Raw genomic sequence first — 19,987 nt, forward strand, 5'->3', positions numbered from 1 at the left:
CTAGGGCTTACAGGCAATCTCTCTTTTAAAAAGACAAAAATAAGCCAACAAAGAATTTGCTAGAAGTCTTCTGAAAGTATCAGAAAATGTGTCTTTGCCTTAAAAAATTTTTCTCAGCTAAAAGTAAATTAATACACACTTATTCATTTGTAATCCCTCACTATGTTAGGTATTGTACCAAATACTGTGGAAAAGGTCCACAGAGCAAAAGATATCATGTCAGATAAAAAGCAATATTGCAAATTCAGTGAAAACAATGAAAAACAAAAGATGAAAGAAAAACGAACAAAAGAGGGAATAGGAAATAAAATAAGCCAGTTGTTTTAAAACCAAATAACAAAACATACAAAACAGAAAAGGCACATTCCTGGCACGCTGTCTGCCATCTGTTTAGTATGCAGGGAATAGTACTAACACGACCTAACCTATTACTTCCATTTATCTCCTATGGGCATTCTATGCAGATTTTTTTCTTTTTCTTTATTTTTCTTTTCTTTTACAAATTCTGAAGCAAACAAAGGACTACTTGGCTATGAAAAACAACTGTGTTCCTTTCTGTGTCTGCTTAACTTTCAGTTACCACACAGTTGTTAAAACACAAGTAGATGAATATCCTTTTGAGATAAACAACAAATACATATAACAAGAGAATCTTGAGTGCTAGTACTGAGTTGAACAGCCTACAGATACGTTTCGGGCAGAGCATTATGTGCTATAAAACAGGAAAATCTTCACTTTCACTAAACATTGGAGAGTTCAAAAGAAAGGAAGCAGTGAACACGAAAACATGATGAAAGTGTAAATAATAACATAATCCTCACTGTGTCTTATTATAACCATAAGAAGACTTTTCAAATACTACCACTCCCAGTGATTCTGATGTGCAAGGATATCAACTTTATCTAGTTGTTGTGAGAATTTGAAAAGGTATTTATAAAAATACAACATAATAGCCATTCAATAAATATTAATTAACTATACAAAAATGTTCAGTTTATGTAAAGCACATTATTTCCCATATTATTTTATGACATAAGATAGCACGCATTCATGAGCTCTATTTTACAGACCAAGAAGCAGCAGTTAAGTAGTTTACACTGAAATAAGTGGCAAAGCCAGAACCTCAACCTTCTGAAATTTAATTTCATAATGTACTCTCCTTTGTCCATACCAGGGAACTGATCTTCTCTCAGATAACAGATTCACTTCTTCACTGACATCAAGGACATCCAGCTATTTAGTAGTAAAATTAGGAGAAAAAGCCAAATGTGCTTAAAGAGAAAGAAATAGATTATTTACCTAAATAAATTTTACTCAACAAATATTTATCCCACCTGAGTTCTAGGCACTCTGCTAGTTTAGAACGATAAAAATTAAGATATGGCTCCTGATCTCATTCTATCAGTGGAGACAGATAGTCTCAAATACAGGGGCTGCTGTAATAGTACACATAAAACGGCATGATACAATAATATACACAGGACCTATGACAGAAATACTTACAGGTTACACAGAGGGTACAAAGGAGAGTGGTCATCTACTCTTTTCAGTGATACTTTGCATCTGTCTCTTTTTACCAGTCATTTCTTCCTTTCTAAACAAATGCCTTTGCAAATTGTTTTGTCTGCCTGGAATACTGTTGTTCTACTTCTCCACTTAACACATTGCTGTTTGTCTTTCAAGATCTTTCAAGATCGTAGATCAAATGCAGCCTTGTCTGGAAGTCCTCCCTATTCCACTAGGCTCTCCATTACTTCTCTTAGTGCCACCTCAGTCAAACACAGAATGAGCCTCTTTCAATGTACACACCATTTGGCCATTCCATTCCCTCCCCATCCTTGTCACTGCCTTCAGCTTCCACATCACTCACAGCACTCACAAAGGGGTGAGGCCCACCTTTCTCCTTTCCGTACCAATGACACCACATTTGTGAGCAACCTCAAGGATCATGTGAAGCACCCATCTAAACAAGACTGTGCTCCTGGTGGCATCTGGGCCCATAAACAACTCAATTCTCACTCACATTCCTGTCCTGAGAAGCATCCACCCACTCCCTGAAGTACCCATTGCTTTTTTCCCCAGATTTCAATCTGGCCTAACCATAATTCTAGTCCTGCAATTACTTTGTCGGGGGTCACTGAGGCCTTTTTTCAAATCCTGTGACCTACTTTCAGGTCTCATCTGTATGAGGCTGCTGTCTCCCTTCCTTCTTGCAGCCACATTCCCCTCCTACCTTTCTGCAAGTTTCCTCTTGATCTCTCCTAAACACACCTCTGCTCATCCCTTAAGTGCTGTTTCCTCAGAGTTCCATCTTTGATTCTCTTCTTTTCAAGCAAATTTATGTAGGGAGAGACCAAATCTATTTCCGTAGTTCTAAACTATTTGTCAACTGCCTTAGGGATTTTTCCATTTATGTATCCAAACAGCACATCCAAAACTGTTCCTCAAATAACTTATTTTGCTTTCTACCAGTTCTTCTTTCTCCTATGTGCTGTTGCCAAATCTTTGATTTTACCTTGGTCGTGTCTGCAGGTGTGTTTTTGAAGGCAAAGGACCATGTCTTAGTCAATAATTTCTCACTCCAGAATTAGAACATAGCAGATACTCAAAGAATAAATCAACAAATGGATTGCAGGGCCCTTGAGAGAACCAACTATAAAAACTCTTTTATAGACAACTAGGGAAATGTAAATACAAACTCATAGATAAAATTTTCCACCTCCTGCTATAGACTATATTCAGATTAATTTTCTTAGATGTGATAGTGATATTGTGGTTATATAGGCAGAAGTCCTAATTTTTTGAAGATGTATTTAGGAGTGAAGCATCATGATGTTTGTAATTGTATTTTACTTTAAAATAAAACAGTGCAGCCAAAAAACACACAGTTGAAGCAAATACAGCAAAATGTTAAGAAGTTAACCCAGGTGACAGACATTCTCTTTTTCTGTATGAATGAAATTTTTCACAAGAAAAAGTACACAAATTAGTATTTACTGCTGTTGCTATTAGAGTGTTTTGATGTTTCTCAATTCTGGTTCCAACATCCATGCAATATACATATTAATACATATATACATATAAAAGTCATATAAACCTTTTGTTCTTCCATAATTTGTGATTGTTTTAATAAATTTTTGTTTGTTTTTTAGAGATTGGGTCTTACTATGTTGCCCAGGGGAGCAGCGGCTATTCACAGATGTGATCATGGCGCACTACATCCTTGACTCCTGGGCTCAAGAAATCCTCCTGCCTCAGACTCCCAAGGAGCTGAGACTACAGCATGTGCCATGGCACCTTGCTCACTGCTGTTTTATTCAGATAAAAGAAGCAACCATGTTCTATACTTCTAAATTTCTATTTTATCTTTTGTAGTATTTTTGAACTGTTTTCAAAGCCACTTCTTCAGGTGTTTTTAATTGTTTCAAAGAAAGACAAAATAGAAACGGCAAACAAATATTACTTATACTTCCAAGTATTCTCTTTCTTGTAAGTAACACAAAGCAAAAATTATAAATTCTTACTTGGGAGGAAATGAAGGAGCAATCCTAACATGTCCAGTAGAACTTCCTCTGATAATGGAAATACTCTATATAATGTGTGCTGTTCAAAATGACAGCCAGTAGCCTATGTGACTACTATGCTCACTGACATGTGCTTGGTGCAACTGAGGAAGTAAATTTTCATTTTATTTACTATCAATTTCATTTATTTACTGCCAATTAATTTTAATCATGCAACTCAGCACTGTACTAATGCTACTGAGGTGTATTTCAGCAAGGTTTTTTAAACTTCGTTAAATGGTTACAAGGTTAAAGTCTGTAATGTAATGTTATTGGTCTAAATTAACAAACACATATCTATTGTTACAAGACAGAATATTAACAACCAAGTAGTCTCCGAATAGAGGATTACTACAACAAAGCTGGTAATAACGGCCATTCCTAACTTTCTCTCCCGTGAAGTGAAAAGACTGGAAGCAGTGTTTTAGTACTTAGATCTATGACTCGATTCCTTGAGGGCTTGGATGGGTAACTCAGTATCATGACAACCATCTGTAAGGCTGCATTTCCTGACATCTCTTAACACTACAGAAGCCCTCTGGTACTAAGCATGACAGCCTAACTTTACTGTCTTAAAGAGTAAAGGTAAGAGAACTGGGTTTAAATACCCTATTTCATTCAGCCTGGACTTCAAAGTTGGGTATATGGGTGGAAATATTTACATACAGGAAGCAGTAGGAAAATGTAAGAGAGAAAGACAGAGAGAGAGAGAGAGAGAGAGAGTGTGTGTGTGTGTGTGTGTGTGTAACAGAAGTGTGTATATGGAGTAAAAATGAGAGTAATATTACAAAAGCCTTCGCTTTCCCAATCAGTCTTCTTGTAGTCTGTATTCATTCAGAGGTCCTTACTGGATCAGCTCCAGTTTTCTCCCTACCCTTTGTTGTTCATTTGAATCATAGTTAATTTTAACTTGCTACTAGAAAGAAAATATATAAATATCAAGTTGTGACAAATACTGAAAACCTTCTCTGCTTGTTTTTGCAGTTTCTTTCTCCTAGAACAAAGCATAAGCAAGAAAAACCAACAAAGCAAAATGACAAGCACAGACCTCCACCTTACGTTCTAGGAGGGACAACCTGAAGGAATAATGTCCTCTCTAAGCACCCACATGGACAGTATCTTACTTGCAACGTGCCCTCCAGGGAATACTGTCCCCAATGCTCCTCCTCCCAGGCAGTGCAACTTTCAGTCCAGTTCTAGAATAACTCTTCCCCATCACCATTCTAAAAGCAGGGATGGTGGGGAGGAACAGGGCACTATCACCTTTCTCTCTAAACCTGCTGCGGGTAGTGATGCACTATTGGAAATGCTGTGTGTCAGAAAAACATCAAAATGCATCCGCTGCAGTCTGCATTTCAGCACCAGGCACAATCTTACTATCACTGTCTTGCTGAAGTTACTGCTGTCTCTTGTCACTGGAGGCTCTACCTCAGGTATGAGGAAGCTCACCCCATACTCAGGGAGTATGGCACACTCAGCAAGGCACACTCAGGGAGCATAACAGCTTTCCAGCTTTCTTCCTCTCAGATTGCCCTCCCACCCCACAAGGCCCAATGTTAAGATTCCAACTTCTTTGACCACGATTATGCAGACCTAATTCAAAGCCAGGCTAGGCAAAACCAGCTCAGTGTCACACATCCGACTGTTTTAGTTTTGACTGCCTGTAAGCTGGTCTATTAGGGCATTGTAACTTGAGGTTTATTTCAGTAGAAAGGCATTTGCTCAAGCCCTTCCAATACAATATTTAACTTTTTTTTTTTTTTTTGAGACAGAGTCTTGCTCTCTCGCCCAGGCTGGAGTGCAGTGGTGCGATCTCGGCTCAACTGCAAGTTCCGCCTCCCGGGTTCACGCCATTCTCCTGCCTCAAGTCCTGAGTAGCTGGGACTACAGGCACCCACTACCATGCCTGGCTAATTTTTTGAATTTTTAGTAGAGACAGAGTTTCACGGTGTTAGCCAGGATGGTCTCGATCTCCTGACCTCGTGATCTGCCCGCCTCGGCCTCCCAAAGTGCTGGGATTACAGGCGTGAGCCACCGCACCCAGCACGATATTTAACTTTTCATCTCTACTCTTACCCCCAGTAATTTGCTCTTTGGCTTCCTCTATCAGTTTCTCTCAAATGCCAATGCCTCAAGAGACTTTCCCAAGTTCTCCCTGCAAATGGTAGACAACTTTGTTCTTACTCCTCAAACTCAAAAGCCTTTGCCTCATATTAAGAAAACACTTCACTGAAGATAAAGTCTTCCATGAGCTGATCTCCTGAGTCCTTGGGGCTTTCCAAAACACACAATAGCGGCCAGGTGCGGTGGCTCACGCCTATAATCCCAGCACTTCGGGAGGCCAAGGTGGGCAGATCACTTGAGGTCATGTGTTCGAGACCAGCGTGACCAACATGTTAAAACCCCGTCTCTACTAAAGACATAAAAATTAGTTGGGCGCGGTGGCGCCACCTGTAATCCCAGATACTTGGGAGGCTGAGGCAGGAGAACCACTGGAACCCAGCAGGCAGAGGCTGCAGTGAGCTGAGATTGCACCACTACGCTCCAGCCTGGGCAACAGAGCAAGACTCTGTCTCAAAAAAATAAAAACAAAAACACACAATTGTAATTTCCCAATCCAACATAAAGCATTAAGCTTAATATAAAATTAACACTAAGGAGGGTATTTCAAATAAGATAATTACAAAGAATAAGTAACAAAAATGGTTGGGGTAATAGGGCTACCTCACAAAAAATTTTAGATTAGGGCAAAGATGTGGTTGGGAAAGGCTCAGAAATATAAGAAAAGAAAATGAGAACCATGAAGGCAAATAAAATGTTAGAATACTTCAGGGTCTTTTTTTTTTTTTTTAAGTAGTTTTCCTGTTATGTGATTGAGAAACATCTATATTAGCATGAAAAATAATGCAAAATTTAAATATTATGAAAGGTAAAATTAGGTCAACCAGAAAATCACTAGGGGAAGGTGGTGAGGAAAAGACTCTCTGTTACTGTTAACCTATCTGTTCACTGTCAGTGTTCATTGGCCCCAGAACGTGTGTGACACTAGGCACTAGAAAAAAGGTGCCAGCAAGTGATTTGGGCCCCCAAGTATCTTACAATTAAAGGAAAATTGGCATTTCACATCCAAACTGTGGTCTGGCCCACTTGGACAAGTTTACTAACCATGACAGAATTAACAGAAATTTCATAATTATCTGAAATAAACACCTTTTCACTTCTAAACCAACCTTCATGAAAAATTATTATTTAAACTAAGAAATACCCAACCCTTCCACACACAAAAAACAAAAAATGAAAACATGTGTATCAATTGGGACTCAGTTAATGGTTTTTCCATAAGCTTCAAAACAATCCTGCTAGCCAGGTATTTGGGTTTGTATTTGGTTTAGCATTAGTATTTCAAGATACCTTTTTCCCAGTCTAAGAACCAGATTTTGGTGGTGCCTCTAGTAAACACACTAGTATTCAAACATCCTCACCATCCACGTCCATACAGCTCGACTACATACAAAAATCATCGCCTTACTTTTTAAGGATGCTGATGTCCTAATCTTTCAGTTTAAATTCACTCAGAAGAAAATCTGCCACAGGAATAGAAAACAAAAGGCATTTTCCCAAAATAAGTGGTAGCTTAAAATTTCCCATATTCAATTCTAAAATTGGTATGAAATTTAACTTGGCAAAGTTGTTAGGTGTTTTAAACTAATGTTACACTTTAAGAAACTGTTACACATACAGTTTAGGTTCATTGGTTGATTGGTCACCAAAAAAAAAAAAAAAAAAAACCCACAGAACAAAAGCAAAAAACCATGCTTTTTCCAAAAGAAAAAAGGGAGCATATATTTAGTAAGTACAGAACTCTTTAGAAACTCATTAAACTGTCAGGCGTGGTGGCTCACACCTGTAATCCCAGCACTTTGGGAGGCCGAGGCAGGTGGGGTGGATCACAAGGTCAGGGGTTCGAGACCAGCCTGACCAACATGGTGAAACCCCGTCTCTACTAAAAATACAAAAATCAGCTGAGCATGGTGGCGGGCACCTGTAATCCCAGCTACTCAGGAGGCTGAGGCAGGAGAATTGCTTGAACCTGGAAGGCAGAGGTTGCAGTGAGGCAAGATCACGCCACTGCACTCCAGCCTGGGCAACAGAGCGAGACTCTGTCTCAAAAAAAAAAAAAAAAAAAGAAACTCATTAAACTACAGCATGTCATCTACACTTAATGTGAATTCAAAACAAAAAGTGCTGCGAGAAAAGAAAGAAAAAGAATGTAAATTTTAAAAATTTAATCCAAATAAGAAATGGAGTAAGGTAATCCTCATTAGTAAACATGTTTCTTCCATTTTTAGGTTTTAACTAGAATACTGATAATCAACAGTTCCCTAAAATGACGGCAAAGTATTTGAGCATATTCTTAGACTTAAGTCAAAGTATGAAAGGATTGCAGACTCAACCCAGAAGCACTGGGTCAGGAATGCAATCTCTATTAATTAGGCATCCCAGCTGGGCAGTGGGTTTGCAGCTGTTAACTTGATCAATGACTTACCTAAATGTCATCTCTACTGATTCGCTTATAAATTACCAGCAAGTGAGACTAATGTATAGGTGCTAATTTATTTAAACTGTTCTCTACAGTTCTACATAGCTTTATAAACTGCATCTGGCACCTAATGTTAGCTGTCAGTTGTACTTAGACATGCCTGTCCTAACGACTCTCTTCATTAGAAGTGAGCACAAATTATGAAATATTGTGAAAAATGATACATCAAATGGAATGGGCACAGCAAATCAATTAGAGAAACTTCATACAGCACATTCACACTTAGGAGAATAAAACATTCTGGTTTCAGAATGAGGTCTATAATACCAATTAAAAAGTAATTGGTAGACTTCAGCAGTGCTATATATCAATTTGCTGGCTTTTTTCCTGAAATTCTATAGTAATGTAGAACTTAACTTTTAATTCCCAAATAAAGACATCAGTAAACGCAAGTGCAAGTCTGTATTCATAATATTTAATATAACTGAAAGGTCTCCCAACTAAACTTTATAACAACTACATGCTTCATTGGAAAAGGAAAATGCAAATATCAGTGGTCCTCAACTTTTTGGTGTTTACAGTATGATTCTGAGTAAAGAATTTTTGATGGTACACATGACAGGATTAAGAAACTTCACGAAACACGTTAGCAATCATTGTTACCCCACGTCTGCTCTAGCACAAGGAGATGTTACAAGGTCTACAAAGTTCCATTGGCACTTGGTGCACTTCTCACCTAGCTGTTCTTTAGTCTTGGGGTCAATAAGGAAAACTGTTTCTGCTGCCTCTGTTACACACTCATGGGCTTAATTCTTCAGTTTCCATACACACCAAATTTTCTTTGCACTAAAAAACAAGACTCACTCAGCTCAAGGTTCCAGCTGACAGATTCCTCCTAATAGTTATGCATACTGTTAACAGCCAAAAAAAAAAAATTTTACACACTGATCAACATTTGGCAGTAACCTGTGAGAGACTGATGAAACAGGAGTTGAGGATAACAGCATTAAGGTCTATTTGCTAAATATTTAGCCTGCATTTAAAGTACTTTCAGCAGAACACCATATACACTACTAATTTTGTTAGAGGCTACCCGTTTTTCCTCCTGTTAGATCTTCTGAAGGTTATCAGTAGCACCATCATGGTTCAGTGGGTAAGAACAATAGGTAGTTTATTTTGTTTCAATATAATTTAAGAAATTGGGCAAAAATTAAACTACTTTGAAATGAAGAAATTCTATACCTGCCAATGACTAATTCCTTTTTAGTTATAATACTTTACTTTTTCACCAATAAGATAATATTTTTCTTGTAAATTTAATAAAAAGATCGAGCACCAATTTGAGCTAATTCTGGAAAAAAAATTCCAAAATATATAGAATCCTATAGCCTTAATAATGATAATCTTCTAAGTGATAAAACTTTAAAATAAGTACCACCAGTGACAAGCAGAATTATTTTTATTCAAAAATTTTATCCGTCTTATTCCTTTTTACCAACTCACACTGTACTCTTTAATAAATCTTATTAAGGAAGCACTAGTATATTAGATTAGCTAGGTGTAATTTTCACACATAAATTATATATGCTGTATTCAGCGAGGCCAGATTTCTATTCAAACTTAACCATCTGAAGTAAAGTTGTAAAACTAGAAATCAATGAAAAAGACCTATAAAGAACTGCAATAGCTGACATAAATTCATGAATTTTACTTACTAGGAGGGGCACGTAGGTCCTCATTCAGAGTCCAGTGGCTTTTAGTTTTAATTCACACACTTAACAAGTTTAGTTATGCCAGAAGGTTGGAAGACAGGTGAGGGTGGCTACAGGCAGACACACAGACATAAGACATCTTGACAGCAAGGGAGATGACAAGAATCAGTAATACAGCATAGCTGAGCCATTCATCACAGGGACAATTGTGCTCTACGAGCCACAGTCAGGGGCTAACAATCATACTAAAAAGGAAAATCCTAAAGCACTGTAAGGTTAAATTATACTCACTATATCCTACTAAATAAGGTTGGGGAGACTGTAATTTATTTTAAAAAGTTACCTAAAAAATTAATCTGAAAGTGTAGAAAGAACAGTCTTTGGATACAGAAAGACCTCGTACAGCCTTAGCATTGTTAAAAAAAAAAAAAAAAGAAAAAAAAAGATACCTATCCCATAAGGTTTTTACAAAGATAAAATGTGGCAATGTACATCAGGCTCCAAGATGGCACTTCACACATAACATAGAAGGTTTTTAGTACGTGGTAGTAGTTTTCATTACAAATAACACTTAAAAGTAGGTTTCCCTTATCTGGAAAATTCACTTTTGTGGAATATCTAACTTCCTGATCAAACTAAATAATTAGAGAAAAGCTACTGCACCTAGTCTTAATTAATATATTAAAAGCCAAACATTTAAAAAGCATTATAACTTCTAAATATGTAACAGCAATTGCAAAGGAAGCTTAAAATATTTTCTTGATTTTGGGTAAATTATTTTTGTTTTCAGAAATAACCCATTGTTGCAGCATGGAAATGCTGACTCATCAGCCATAGTGTCTCTTTCAGTTGATATACACTGCTGAGCCACTTATAAAAACAATAGTTTAAAAAACATAAATGAAAACAGAAAACCATATGAGTATATAATTTTAATTCTTTGGTAACGGTTGTCACTGTCCTCTTTTGCTTTTACATCTACTCAGGTACCACAAAGGTGGAGGGGGTCCACTAAATTTAATAAAATGCAATACCAAAAGGGGTCCACTATATTTAATAAAATGCCACAAGAGTCAGTGAAGCCGATCAATCACTTGCAGCAAAGTCTAGCACAGCAGAATTATGTCACTGGTGTCAAGGAAAACGGTTAACACTCACTTCCATATGGGCTTTTTAGATATCAAGCTAGGTGAGACAATATTAACCTACAGGAGATAAAGCAACCTCCCCTTTAGTCAATCAGTGATAAATCAATGTACCCAACAGTGTTTCAGATGATTCTCCCCAGTGAAACATCTGAGAATGTTTCACTCATTCTCAGGTGGCATGGAAGACTTGTGTGACAAAGCAGAGAACTGGGGAATGACTCCAGTTATGGCGGATGGTATTTATTACTGTTAATAGTAACAGGAATAATAACACACTGCATTAATAATCTCATGCCTTTTAGATATATTCTGAGGTAGGCAAGTCAGTATTATTATTTTAGAGATAAGAAAATCAAGTGACAGAGAGCCCTGACTTGCTCAACGACACTAGTTAGTGACATCGCAAGGAATCTCTTAATCCCAGGTCCTGTATTTTTCTACAAGATCATTTCAACTACAATGAATTTTTAATAAAAAGACAGAAAAAATCAATCTAATAAAGCTTTCTGTATGTTCTGCATTTATATTCCACACAATAAATTCAACCTCATTTTAGAAGAGTCTATATTTTAAAGAAGCAATTGGATGTTTTTTCCTATTAATTCATGATTTGATTACTTAATTGGCTAAATCTAAAGGTAGATTTTTATAATATTCTGTTAACACAATCACACAAGATGACATCAAGTTGTTTTTACCATATATACATACACACAGTTTTAAAAGTACAGAATAGCTGCCACCACTTATCTTTACATAGTGATGTTAAATATCTCTTCTCTGGAAAATAATTCTATATTTTGAGAACCAGAACTAAATACATTGTTTAAAATTGGTTTCTACCTGATTGAATGATAATGTATTCACTAAGCTACAGGATCCTTTCAGATTTCTCTGACTATTAAAAATGTACTCTAGATGGAATCAGCAGTTTGTATCTGTTGTAAATACTTTAACAACATTTTTAAAAGATATTTTAATATATGAAAGAGTTGTTTTAAATCTTAAATGTTTTGCTCAAATGCAATTCATAAATGATCTTCACGATCATTATTTTAGTAATTGGATAACTAGTATGAAAAAACTAGTTTCTAAAATATATAAAATAACTAATAGCTTAATCTGAATACAATGGTGCCTAGTTTGTCGATGTGAAAATTATAGTGAGCCTAGACTTTTAACTATGTAATCGAATTAAATTATAGACCATAGCTACTCTATATACATTAAGTCCTCATGAAAATAATATTAACATCCCAAACTAATATTCTGGGTAAACATCCAAGTAATGAACAAACTACTCCAAACAACAAAATTCATGTTTAATACTTACACTGTGAAAATACTTATACCTTCAGATAAAATTATAAAATTGTTGAATGATTCTGCTTTTTTCAATAAGCTACATATGCCCAATGTACATCCAAGAAGGTAGTTAAGTGGGGCTGGGCATGGTGGCTCATGCCTTTAATCTCCCAGCACTTTGGGAGGCCAAGGTCAGAGGACGGCTTGATGCCAAGAGTTCCAGACCAGCCTGTCAACAAAATAGCCAGACCTTGTCTTTATCAATCAAACAAACAGACAAACCAAAAAGGTAGTAAAGAGTTGCTCAAAAACATCTTAGTAGTAAACTCAATTGGGTAATGAAATCCTCCTGCTGAGAACAGTTACTCAGGGACACACAGACCACAAGGAGAGAGGTAGGACCATTTTAAAAAGTAAGCAGTTAAAAAAACCCAACAACAACTCACAAAGAAAAGCCCAGGCCCAGGTGGCTTCGCTGGTGAATTCAACCAAATTCTTAAAGAGGAATTAATACAAATTCTTGACAAACTCTTCTGAAAACAGAAGAGAACACTTCCTAACTCATTCGATGAGGCCAGTATTACCAATATCAAAACCAGACAAACATTGTAAGAAAACTATAGACCAATATCAATTAGACATAAAAATCCTCAAGAAAATGCTAGCAAACCAAATCCAGAAACATATAAACAAAGAGTATATACACCGAAGAAGTGGGATTTATTTCATGAGCACAAGGTTGGTTTAACATACAAAAATCAATTTGTGTGATACATCATACCAACAGAACAAAAGACAAAAACCAAATCATCATCAAAATGGAAGAGCATCTGACAATATCCAATACCATTTCGTGACAAAAACACTAACCACAACAACAAAAAAGTTCAACAACTAGGTATGGCAAAAAACTTACTGAATCTGATAGAGCATCCACGAAAAACTCACAGCTAACATCATATTTAATGGTGAATGACTGAATGCTTTCCCCCAAGATCAGGAACAAAATTAGGACATCCACTCTTGCCATTTCTACTCAACATTGTTAGAGGTTCTAGCCAAGGCAATTAGGTAAGAAAAAGAAATAGAGGTATCCAAATTAGGAAAAACGAAGTAAAACTATTTCCATTTGCAGGTGAAATAGTCTACTAATTCTCGTACTTTTTAGTAGATTCTTTGGGATTCGTAAATATATGGGATATCCTGCTATACTCTTCTATATATGGGCTATCTTGCTATATCCTGTATTTAGAAAATCCCAAGGAATCCACTAAGAACTATGAGAATTAGTAAGTTCAGCAAAGATGTAGATTCAAAATAAAAAATATATAAAAATCAACTATTCACCTGCAATAAGAAACCCAAAAATATTATAAAATAAAACAACTCTATTTACAATAGAAGTTTTAAAGACATTAATACTTAGAAATAAACTTAACAAAAAAGTACCAAATTTAGACTCTGAAAACTACAAAACATCACTGAGAGAAATTAAAGAGGATCTGTATCTACAGAGGGACACCCCATGTTCAGAGATCAGAAGACTTAATTAACATTAAGATGGGAGTACTCTCAAAATCTATCTAGAGATTCAGCACAATCCCTATCAAAATCTTAGGTGGCTCCTTGCAGGAACTGACAAGCTGATCCTAAAATTTCATATGAAAATTCGAGGAGCAAAGAACAACCAAAATAGTCTTTAAAAGCAAGAAGGAAAGAAGAGTACTTACACTTCCCAATTTCAAAACTTACTATAAAGCTACAGTAATCAAGACAAAGTGGTACTGGCATAAGGATAAATGTATAGATCAATGGAATAAAATAAGGTCCAGAAATAAACCCTCATAGTTACACTGATATTCAATGTAAGTGACAAAATAATTCAATGGGAAAAAAATAGTCTTTCCAACAAATGATGCCGGAACAACGCAATGTCCACATGTAAAAGAACAAAGCTAGACCCCTGCCTCACATCACACACAAAAATTACATTAAAATGGATCAAAGACATAAATGTAAGAGCTAAAACTACAAAACTAGTAGAAGAAAATACAGGGGTGAATTTTCATGACCTTGGATTAGCAATGGTTTCTAAGGTATATACATAAGAGAAATAAAAACTTACGTCTGCACAAGAACTTTATAGCATGCACATTCATAGCAGCATTATTCATTATAACCAAAAATGGAAACCCAAATGCCCATCAACTGATGACTGAATTCTTAAAATGTGGTATATCCATACAATCGAAAACTATTCAGTAATAAAAAGGAAGTACTGACACATGCCACAGTGTAAATAAACATGAAAACATTGTGCTAAGTGAAAGAAGCCAGTCACGAAAGACAAAATACTATATAATTCTACTTATATGAAAGTCTGGGGTAGGCAAACCTAGAGTCTAGAGAGTCTATGTTCTAGGTGATTTGAAAATTAGGACCTGAATTCCATTCCTGTTGCACTCTTCAATTATTACATTCCTGACCAAAGCAATAATGGTCAATAATTTTTTTTTGCTAAATGCCCCAGGATAGCTAGCAACGGAACTTAAATTTGACAACTTTGAATCTTGTTCTAATTTTTAAAAAGTAGTATCTAACATCTCATGATATTTTATACTTAACTGAAGAATAACATCTCTTTATAGACAATATCCCCCAATACTCTCCAGATTACCATAAAATTCAAAAAGAGGACAGCAGCTACAAAGTCCCTAACTACAAATCACCTAACCAAGAAGAGCAATAAGAAATCCTTCTGGACCGGGCCCGGTGGCTAACGCCTGTAATCCCAGCAATTTGGGAGGCTGAGGTGGGTGGACCACCAGAGGTCAGGAGTTCAAGACCAGCCTGACCAACATGGTGAAACCCCATCTGTACTAAAAATACAAAAATTATCTGGGTATGGTGGTGCATGCCTGTAAGCCCAGCTACTCAGGAGGCTGAGGCAGGAGAACTGCTTGAACCCGGGAGGCAGAGGCTGCAGTGAGCCAAGATCGTGCCACTGCACTCTAGCCTGGGCAACAGAGCAAGATGCTGTCTCAAAAAATAAATAAATAAATAAATAAATCCTTCTGGTTGAATAAAAAATGTTGGCCTGGGGCCTGAAAGTGATACTACAGTACCATTTATAAATAGGAAAGGTATACAAAAAGATTGAAATTAAACTAAAGTGCATAAAATGACTAAAAATAATATTAAAATCATATAAGAATGTTATTATCTATATAAAGATGTTGTTCTTCGGTTAAATATAAAACATCATGGGATACTAGATGTTACTTTTCAAAAATAAAGACAAGATTCAAAGTTGTTAAATTCAACTTCCTTTGCTAGCTACTCTAGGATGTCTAGCAGAAATATTATTGACAATTATTGCTTTAATCAGGAATATAATAATTCAAGAGTGAATAGAATTCTGATCCTAATTTTCAAATCACTTAGACTATGCCCCCATTTTGAAAACTCAGATATATATTTAAGTTGACAAAAACACTGGGCCAAGGTTTACTTATGGGATTTGATATAAATTTGACTCTATTTTCATTACCATCTGTTTTATCATTTTGTAAGAAAGCTGAGTCTAAGACTACACAACAGGTTGAACATTTCCCAATAGTGTATGAGCATTTATAGACTCATTTCTAGGTAACACCTAAAACTCACCATACTAAGTAAATCCTGCACATTTGTCTTTGAAACCATGGCTCCAACTTACAATGTATAGCAGCATTTTTCCTTATTCTGACAGCTTGATTGAAACAAAGAGCTAAGGGGCTCATGAAGAAAAGTGCTTTTAATATCTAAAACTCTACAGCAATTACTTTTTCAACAGAGTAACTGTACTTACATCAATATCTTCTTGAGTGAAAGTTTCTGGATCTTCTCCCATCATGTTGGCTAAATGTCTCTTTCCTATGTTGAACTCTTCAATCTGCTTTTTAATAAAATCCTCTGTGTAAGTTTGACGTTTTGAGGTAGGAATATTTTTCTTTGGTACTACAAATGCAGTATGTCTCAGCCTTAATATCTAACAAAAAATATAGATGGAAAGAAAAGAAAATAAATTAAACTGTGATCTTCTAGGCCATTGTCCTTTAATAAAATAGTATATGCAAGTAGTTGTCTTTTTTTTTATTATGGTATTCAAGTGACAGGAGTCCAAAAAAAAAGTTTAAAGGGCCTGCTAAGAAAGTTGTTAGAATGTGTCCCCTCCTCAAAGCCTTGCTTACAATGTAGTTTAAGCTACTAGCATTTCAATACATTAAAACCAAAAATACCTCTAAGTGGTATGCTACCTCCTGATCTATTTTAAACATCCACTTTTGATAATGATTGGTCAATGTCAGTGAGTTCGGATATTTGGCACATGGGATAAAGAGTAAAAGGCTACTCCCTTAAGGAGGCAAATACACATGCACCAGAAACCAGCAAGCAGAAAACATGACAGCAAATGGCATGGCCTGAGGAAGAGCACCTTACACTGTGGGTATTCACCTTATTTGTGGGTAAAAATACATCCTATCTTTAACCATCTTTTGGCTTAGCTTAAGACTTTATTCCATGGTCCTTATATTAAAGTGATAAAAAGAAAAAATTGCTTAACTAAACATTGAGAAGATTTATTATTATTAATTTTGTTCAACATGCTAACTGCAGAAATAAGGGCTCGCATATCTTTTAAAGGCATCAGTAATTATATCACACTTGCTGCTGCTGGTCCTTTTATGCTGTGGCACTAGGAATTTCCCTCCAAAGCATTAAGATTTCACCTTCAATCAAAGATGCTAAAGAACGAGAAAAATGTTTTCAAATGACATTCAGCTGCATGCCGTAGCTGGAAATAACTAGAACAGATCTTTCTGGTCCTGGCTTTTCTTAAGATCTCAAACCTGTAGTTCTCAACCTTCATCCTGGCCCCAACAATTCTAAACACTCTTAAAGCAATATTCAGGCCTTAAAACCACAATCTTAGGAATCCACTCACTTCCTTTTTCATAAACATAAATCTCTCTCAGACAGACATCATTCACCGGCACCATCCCTCCTACCTCCATCCCCTTCCCTTCCGAGAGTCCTAAATTCAGATGCCTCTACAGTAATTTGTCACTAAAGTTACACCAGAAAATATAAAATACAGGAGAAATGTAACAATACCCAATTAATGAAAAAAATATATGTTTTTAAACTCTTCCGAATTAAGACAGTAAAAACAGAGTTTCTTACTTTTTAATGAGTAAGAAAAGGGCAATTTAAAATTCTCTGAAACTTCAGTTTATTTTTACTTAGGAGATCACATCCTTCTAAAATATATTACTAACCAATCATTATCATTTCTTACAATGCTTTGTGAAGATACAGTATTGCTGTCAATGAGTAAAAGCATGACCACAACTGGCTAATGCATGGTCCACTCTTTTATAGACACAGCCTGTCTGTACACCCCTGCTCCCCTTGCCACAGCCCAGCGCCACCAGCACCAACTCCCTACCATAGTGGTTCCCATCTTAACGTTTTTATTGTTTTCCAGGGGATTTTAAAATTTGTTCTTTATGAGTCTACGTCTTCTTTGGGCAATGGAGAATGTTGCTTCACATATTCAAAGCGAAGAGAAATTATCTTTCTACCCCAAGAATCATAGCAAAGGTGTGATTTGGGGGCCGAAAAGTAGCAGTCATATAGTAGATAATTCTCCCAAATGTTCCATTGCCAAAAGGATGATTACACTGCTGGTTTTTATAAATAACATGACAAAATGTTTTTGTTCACAGCTAAAACAGCCCTAATACAGGTGAACCCACAAAGACTTTCTTTTAGGTCACTACAACCACACTCCCTGCCAATCACCAACCACAGCTCTCAGGAAATATGCCTCCTGGAGCATATGGCTCCTTCCACTGAAGGGATTCCAGAGGAGGAGCAAGACCAGGGAGGAAAGTGATGCGTTCAAATTTGAGAATGTGTGTGAGATGTTGATGGACATCCCAGGAAGACAGATGTCCAAGAGGCAGGTGGCTTTGCGGGTGTGAGCATGGACAGACCTAAGCTTCAGATACAGGTCTGTTAATAATCCACTTGAGACATGAGGTTGACACTTAAAGAGAAGTAGAAAAAATGGCAAGCATTAGCGTTAGGACAAAAAACATGTCTTCTACTAGTAATGAAACAAATTGTTTGTAGGTGAGGAAAGGTAGGCAGAAAGACAAGGTTACTTATGTCTTACACCCACTATTTCTTTATGAAATAGAAGATGGTCTGCAGAGAGCAAAAGGCGGTAGGTTTAACAGACTGAATACCTCATATTCAAAGAACTGTGAAGCAGTGGTTGTAAAGTATAGACAGAAAAACTGTCAGAAAGAAATTAGAGATGGCTGGGTGCAGTGGCTCATGCCTGTAATTCTAGCACTTTGGGAGGCCAAGATGGGTGGATCACTTGAGGTCAGGAGTTTGAGAACAGCCTGGCCAACATTGTGAGACCCCATCTCTACTAAAAAATTACAAATATTAGCAGGGTGTGGTGGTGTGCGCCCGTAATACCAGTTATTCAGGAGGCTGAGGCAGGAGAATCGCTTGAACCAGGGAGCTGGAGGTTGCAGTGAGCCAAGATCGCACCACTGCACTCCAGCCTGGGCAACACAGGGAGACTCTATCTCCAAAAGAAATTGGAGAAAAAAATTTTAAGTATTCATGAGGTAATTCTCATTACTAGTGAGCCAGGAGAATAATTCCAGACAGGAATCTATATCCATACAATGTCTGTAATCTTTTGTCGATTTTATTTCCCTATGGTTGGTTTCTTTTGTATGTTTCATAAGTATATTCAACGTGCTATTTAGTTCCAGAGAGTTATATCTTAGGGTAGATTGTACCGTTCAGCATTACGAAGTTTTCTACTCCTATGTAATATTTTTTTCTTCAATTCTGTTGGGTCATAATATTGCAACCCTTTCAATCTCCTATTTACATTTCCCTGGAATATCACTGCCCATCTTTTTCATTTAAGTTTTAGACTATTTTAGGTTTTGTTTTTTTAACCCAATCTGAGATTTTAGTAGATGAGAATACCCAAGTTACATGGGGTTTAACAGCTATTCTGTCTTGTCATTCATCTTATTTAATCTTTACATTTTTTAATGCTTCCTTCCTATTTTTTCTTTTGCTATATGAAAAAAAGAATTGGGTTTTCTTTTTTTTGGCTTTTGAGCTGGCAATTTGGACCGTATACAGCTTGCTCTCATTTTACCGGTGACAATACATGTGTCTCTGAATAAAATGTTTAAATGTACTCCTATCAACTTCAAAAATAGATATCCAATGAATTCTTACTGACTTATTCAGCTCTCTTTTTCAGCCACAGCAATTATCTGTTGTCTGTTCCCCATAGTTTAGATCAGCTTCTCTTAGTCTTATTTCTTATCCCTTGTTTCTGCATTCTGTATGATTTTGAAATCTTTACTCCATGTTTTTTTCCCTCTTTCTGCAGTGTCAATTCTGCTTACTGCAGCCGCTATGAATTTTTAGCTTTTTATATCATTGGTCTATCCTCAAAATTCTTGCCTCAACAGTTTCCTTTAATCATATCTTCTTGTCTTATTCCATCTCATAGAGCTCCTCCTCACTCAACTGATTTTTAAATGTCCTTGACAGTGTTAAGTAGCTGTGGTAAAATAATTCTTCCATTTTGTTAGGTAAATATCCCTTTGTATTCTCTTCAGCTGT

The 19,987-nt window shown here is 36.4% G+C and overlaps 1 protein-coding gene across 1 annotated transcript in view; it reads right to left on the minus strand.

Moving 5' to 3' along the window:
- The window catches only part of MRPS9 (mitochondrial ribosomal protein S9), a 55,911-nt gene that overhangs the window by 28,812 nt on the left and 7,112 nt on the right, over positions 1–19,987 (minus strand). The window contains exon 2 of the mRNA XM_032176910.2: positions 16,119–16,298. Within this exon, the coding sequence (XP_032032801.1) occupies positions 16,119–16,298 (180 nt within the window). The remainder of the gene's footprint in view (positions 1–16,118; positions 16,299–19,987) is intronic.

This window comes from Hylobates moloch, unplaced genomic scaffold (assembly GCF_009828535.3).
Source record: "Hylobates moloch isolate HMO894 unplaced genomic scaffold, HMol_V3 SCAFFOLD_15, whole genome shotgun sequence".
In the NCBI taxonomy this organism is placed as follows: domain Eukaryota; kingdom Metazoa; phylum Chordata; class Mammalia; order Primates; family Hylobatidae; genus Hylobates; species Hylobates moloch.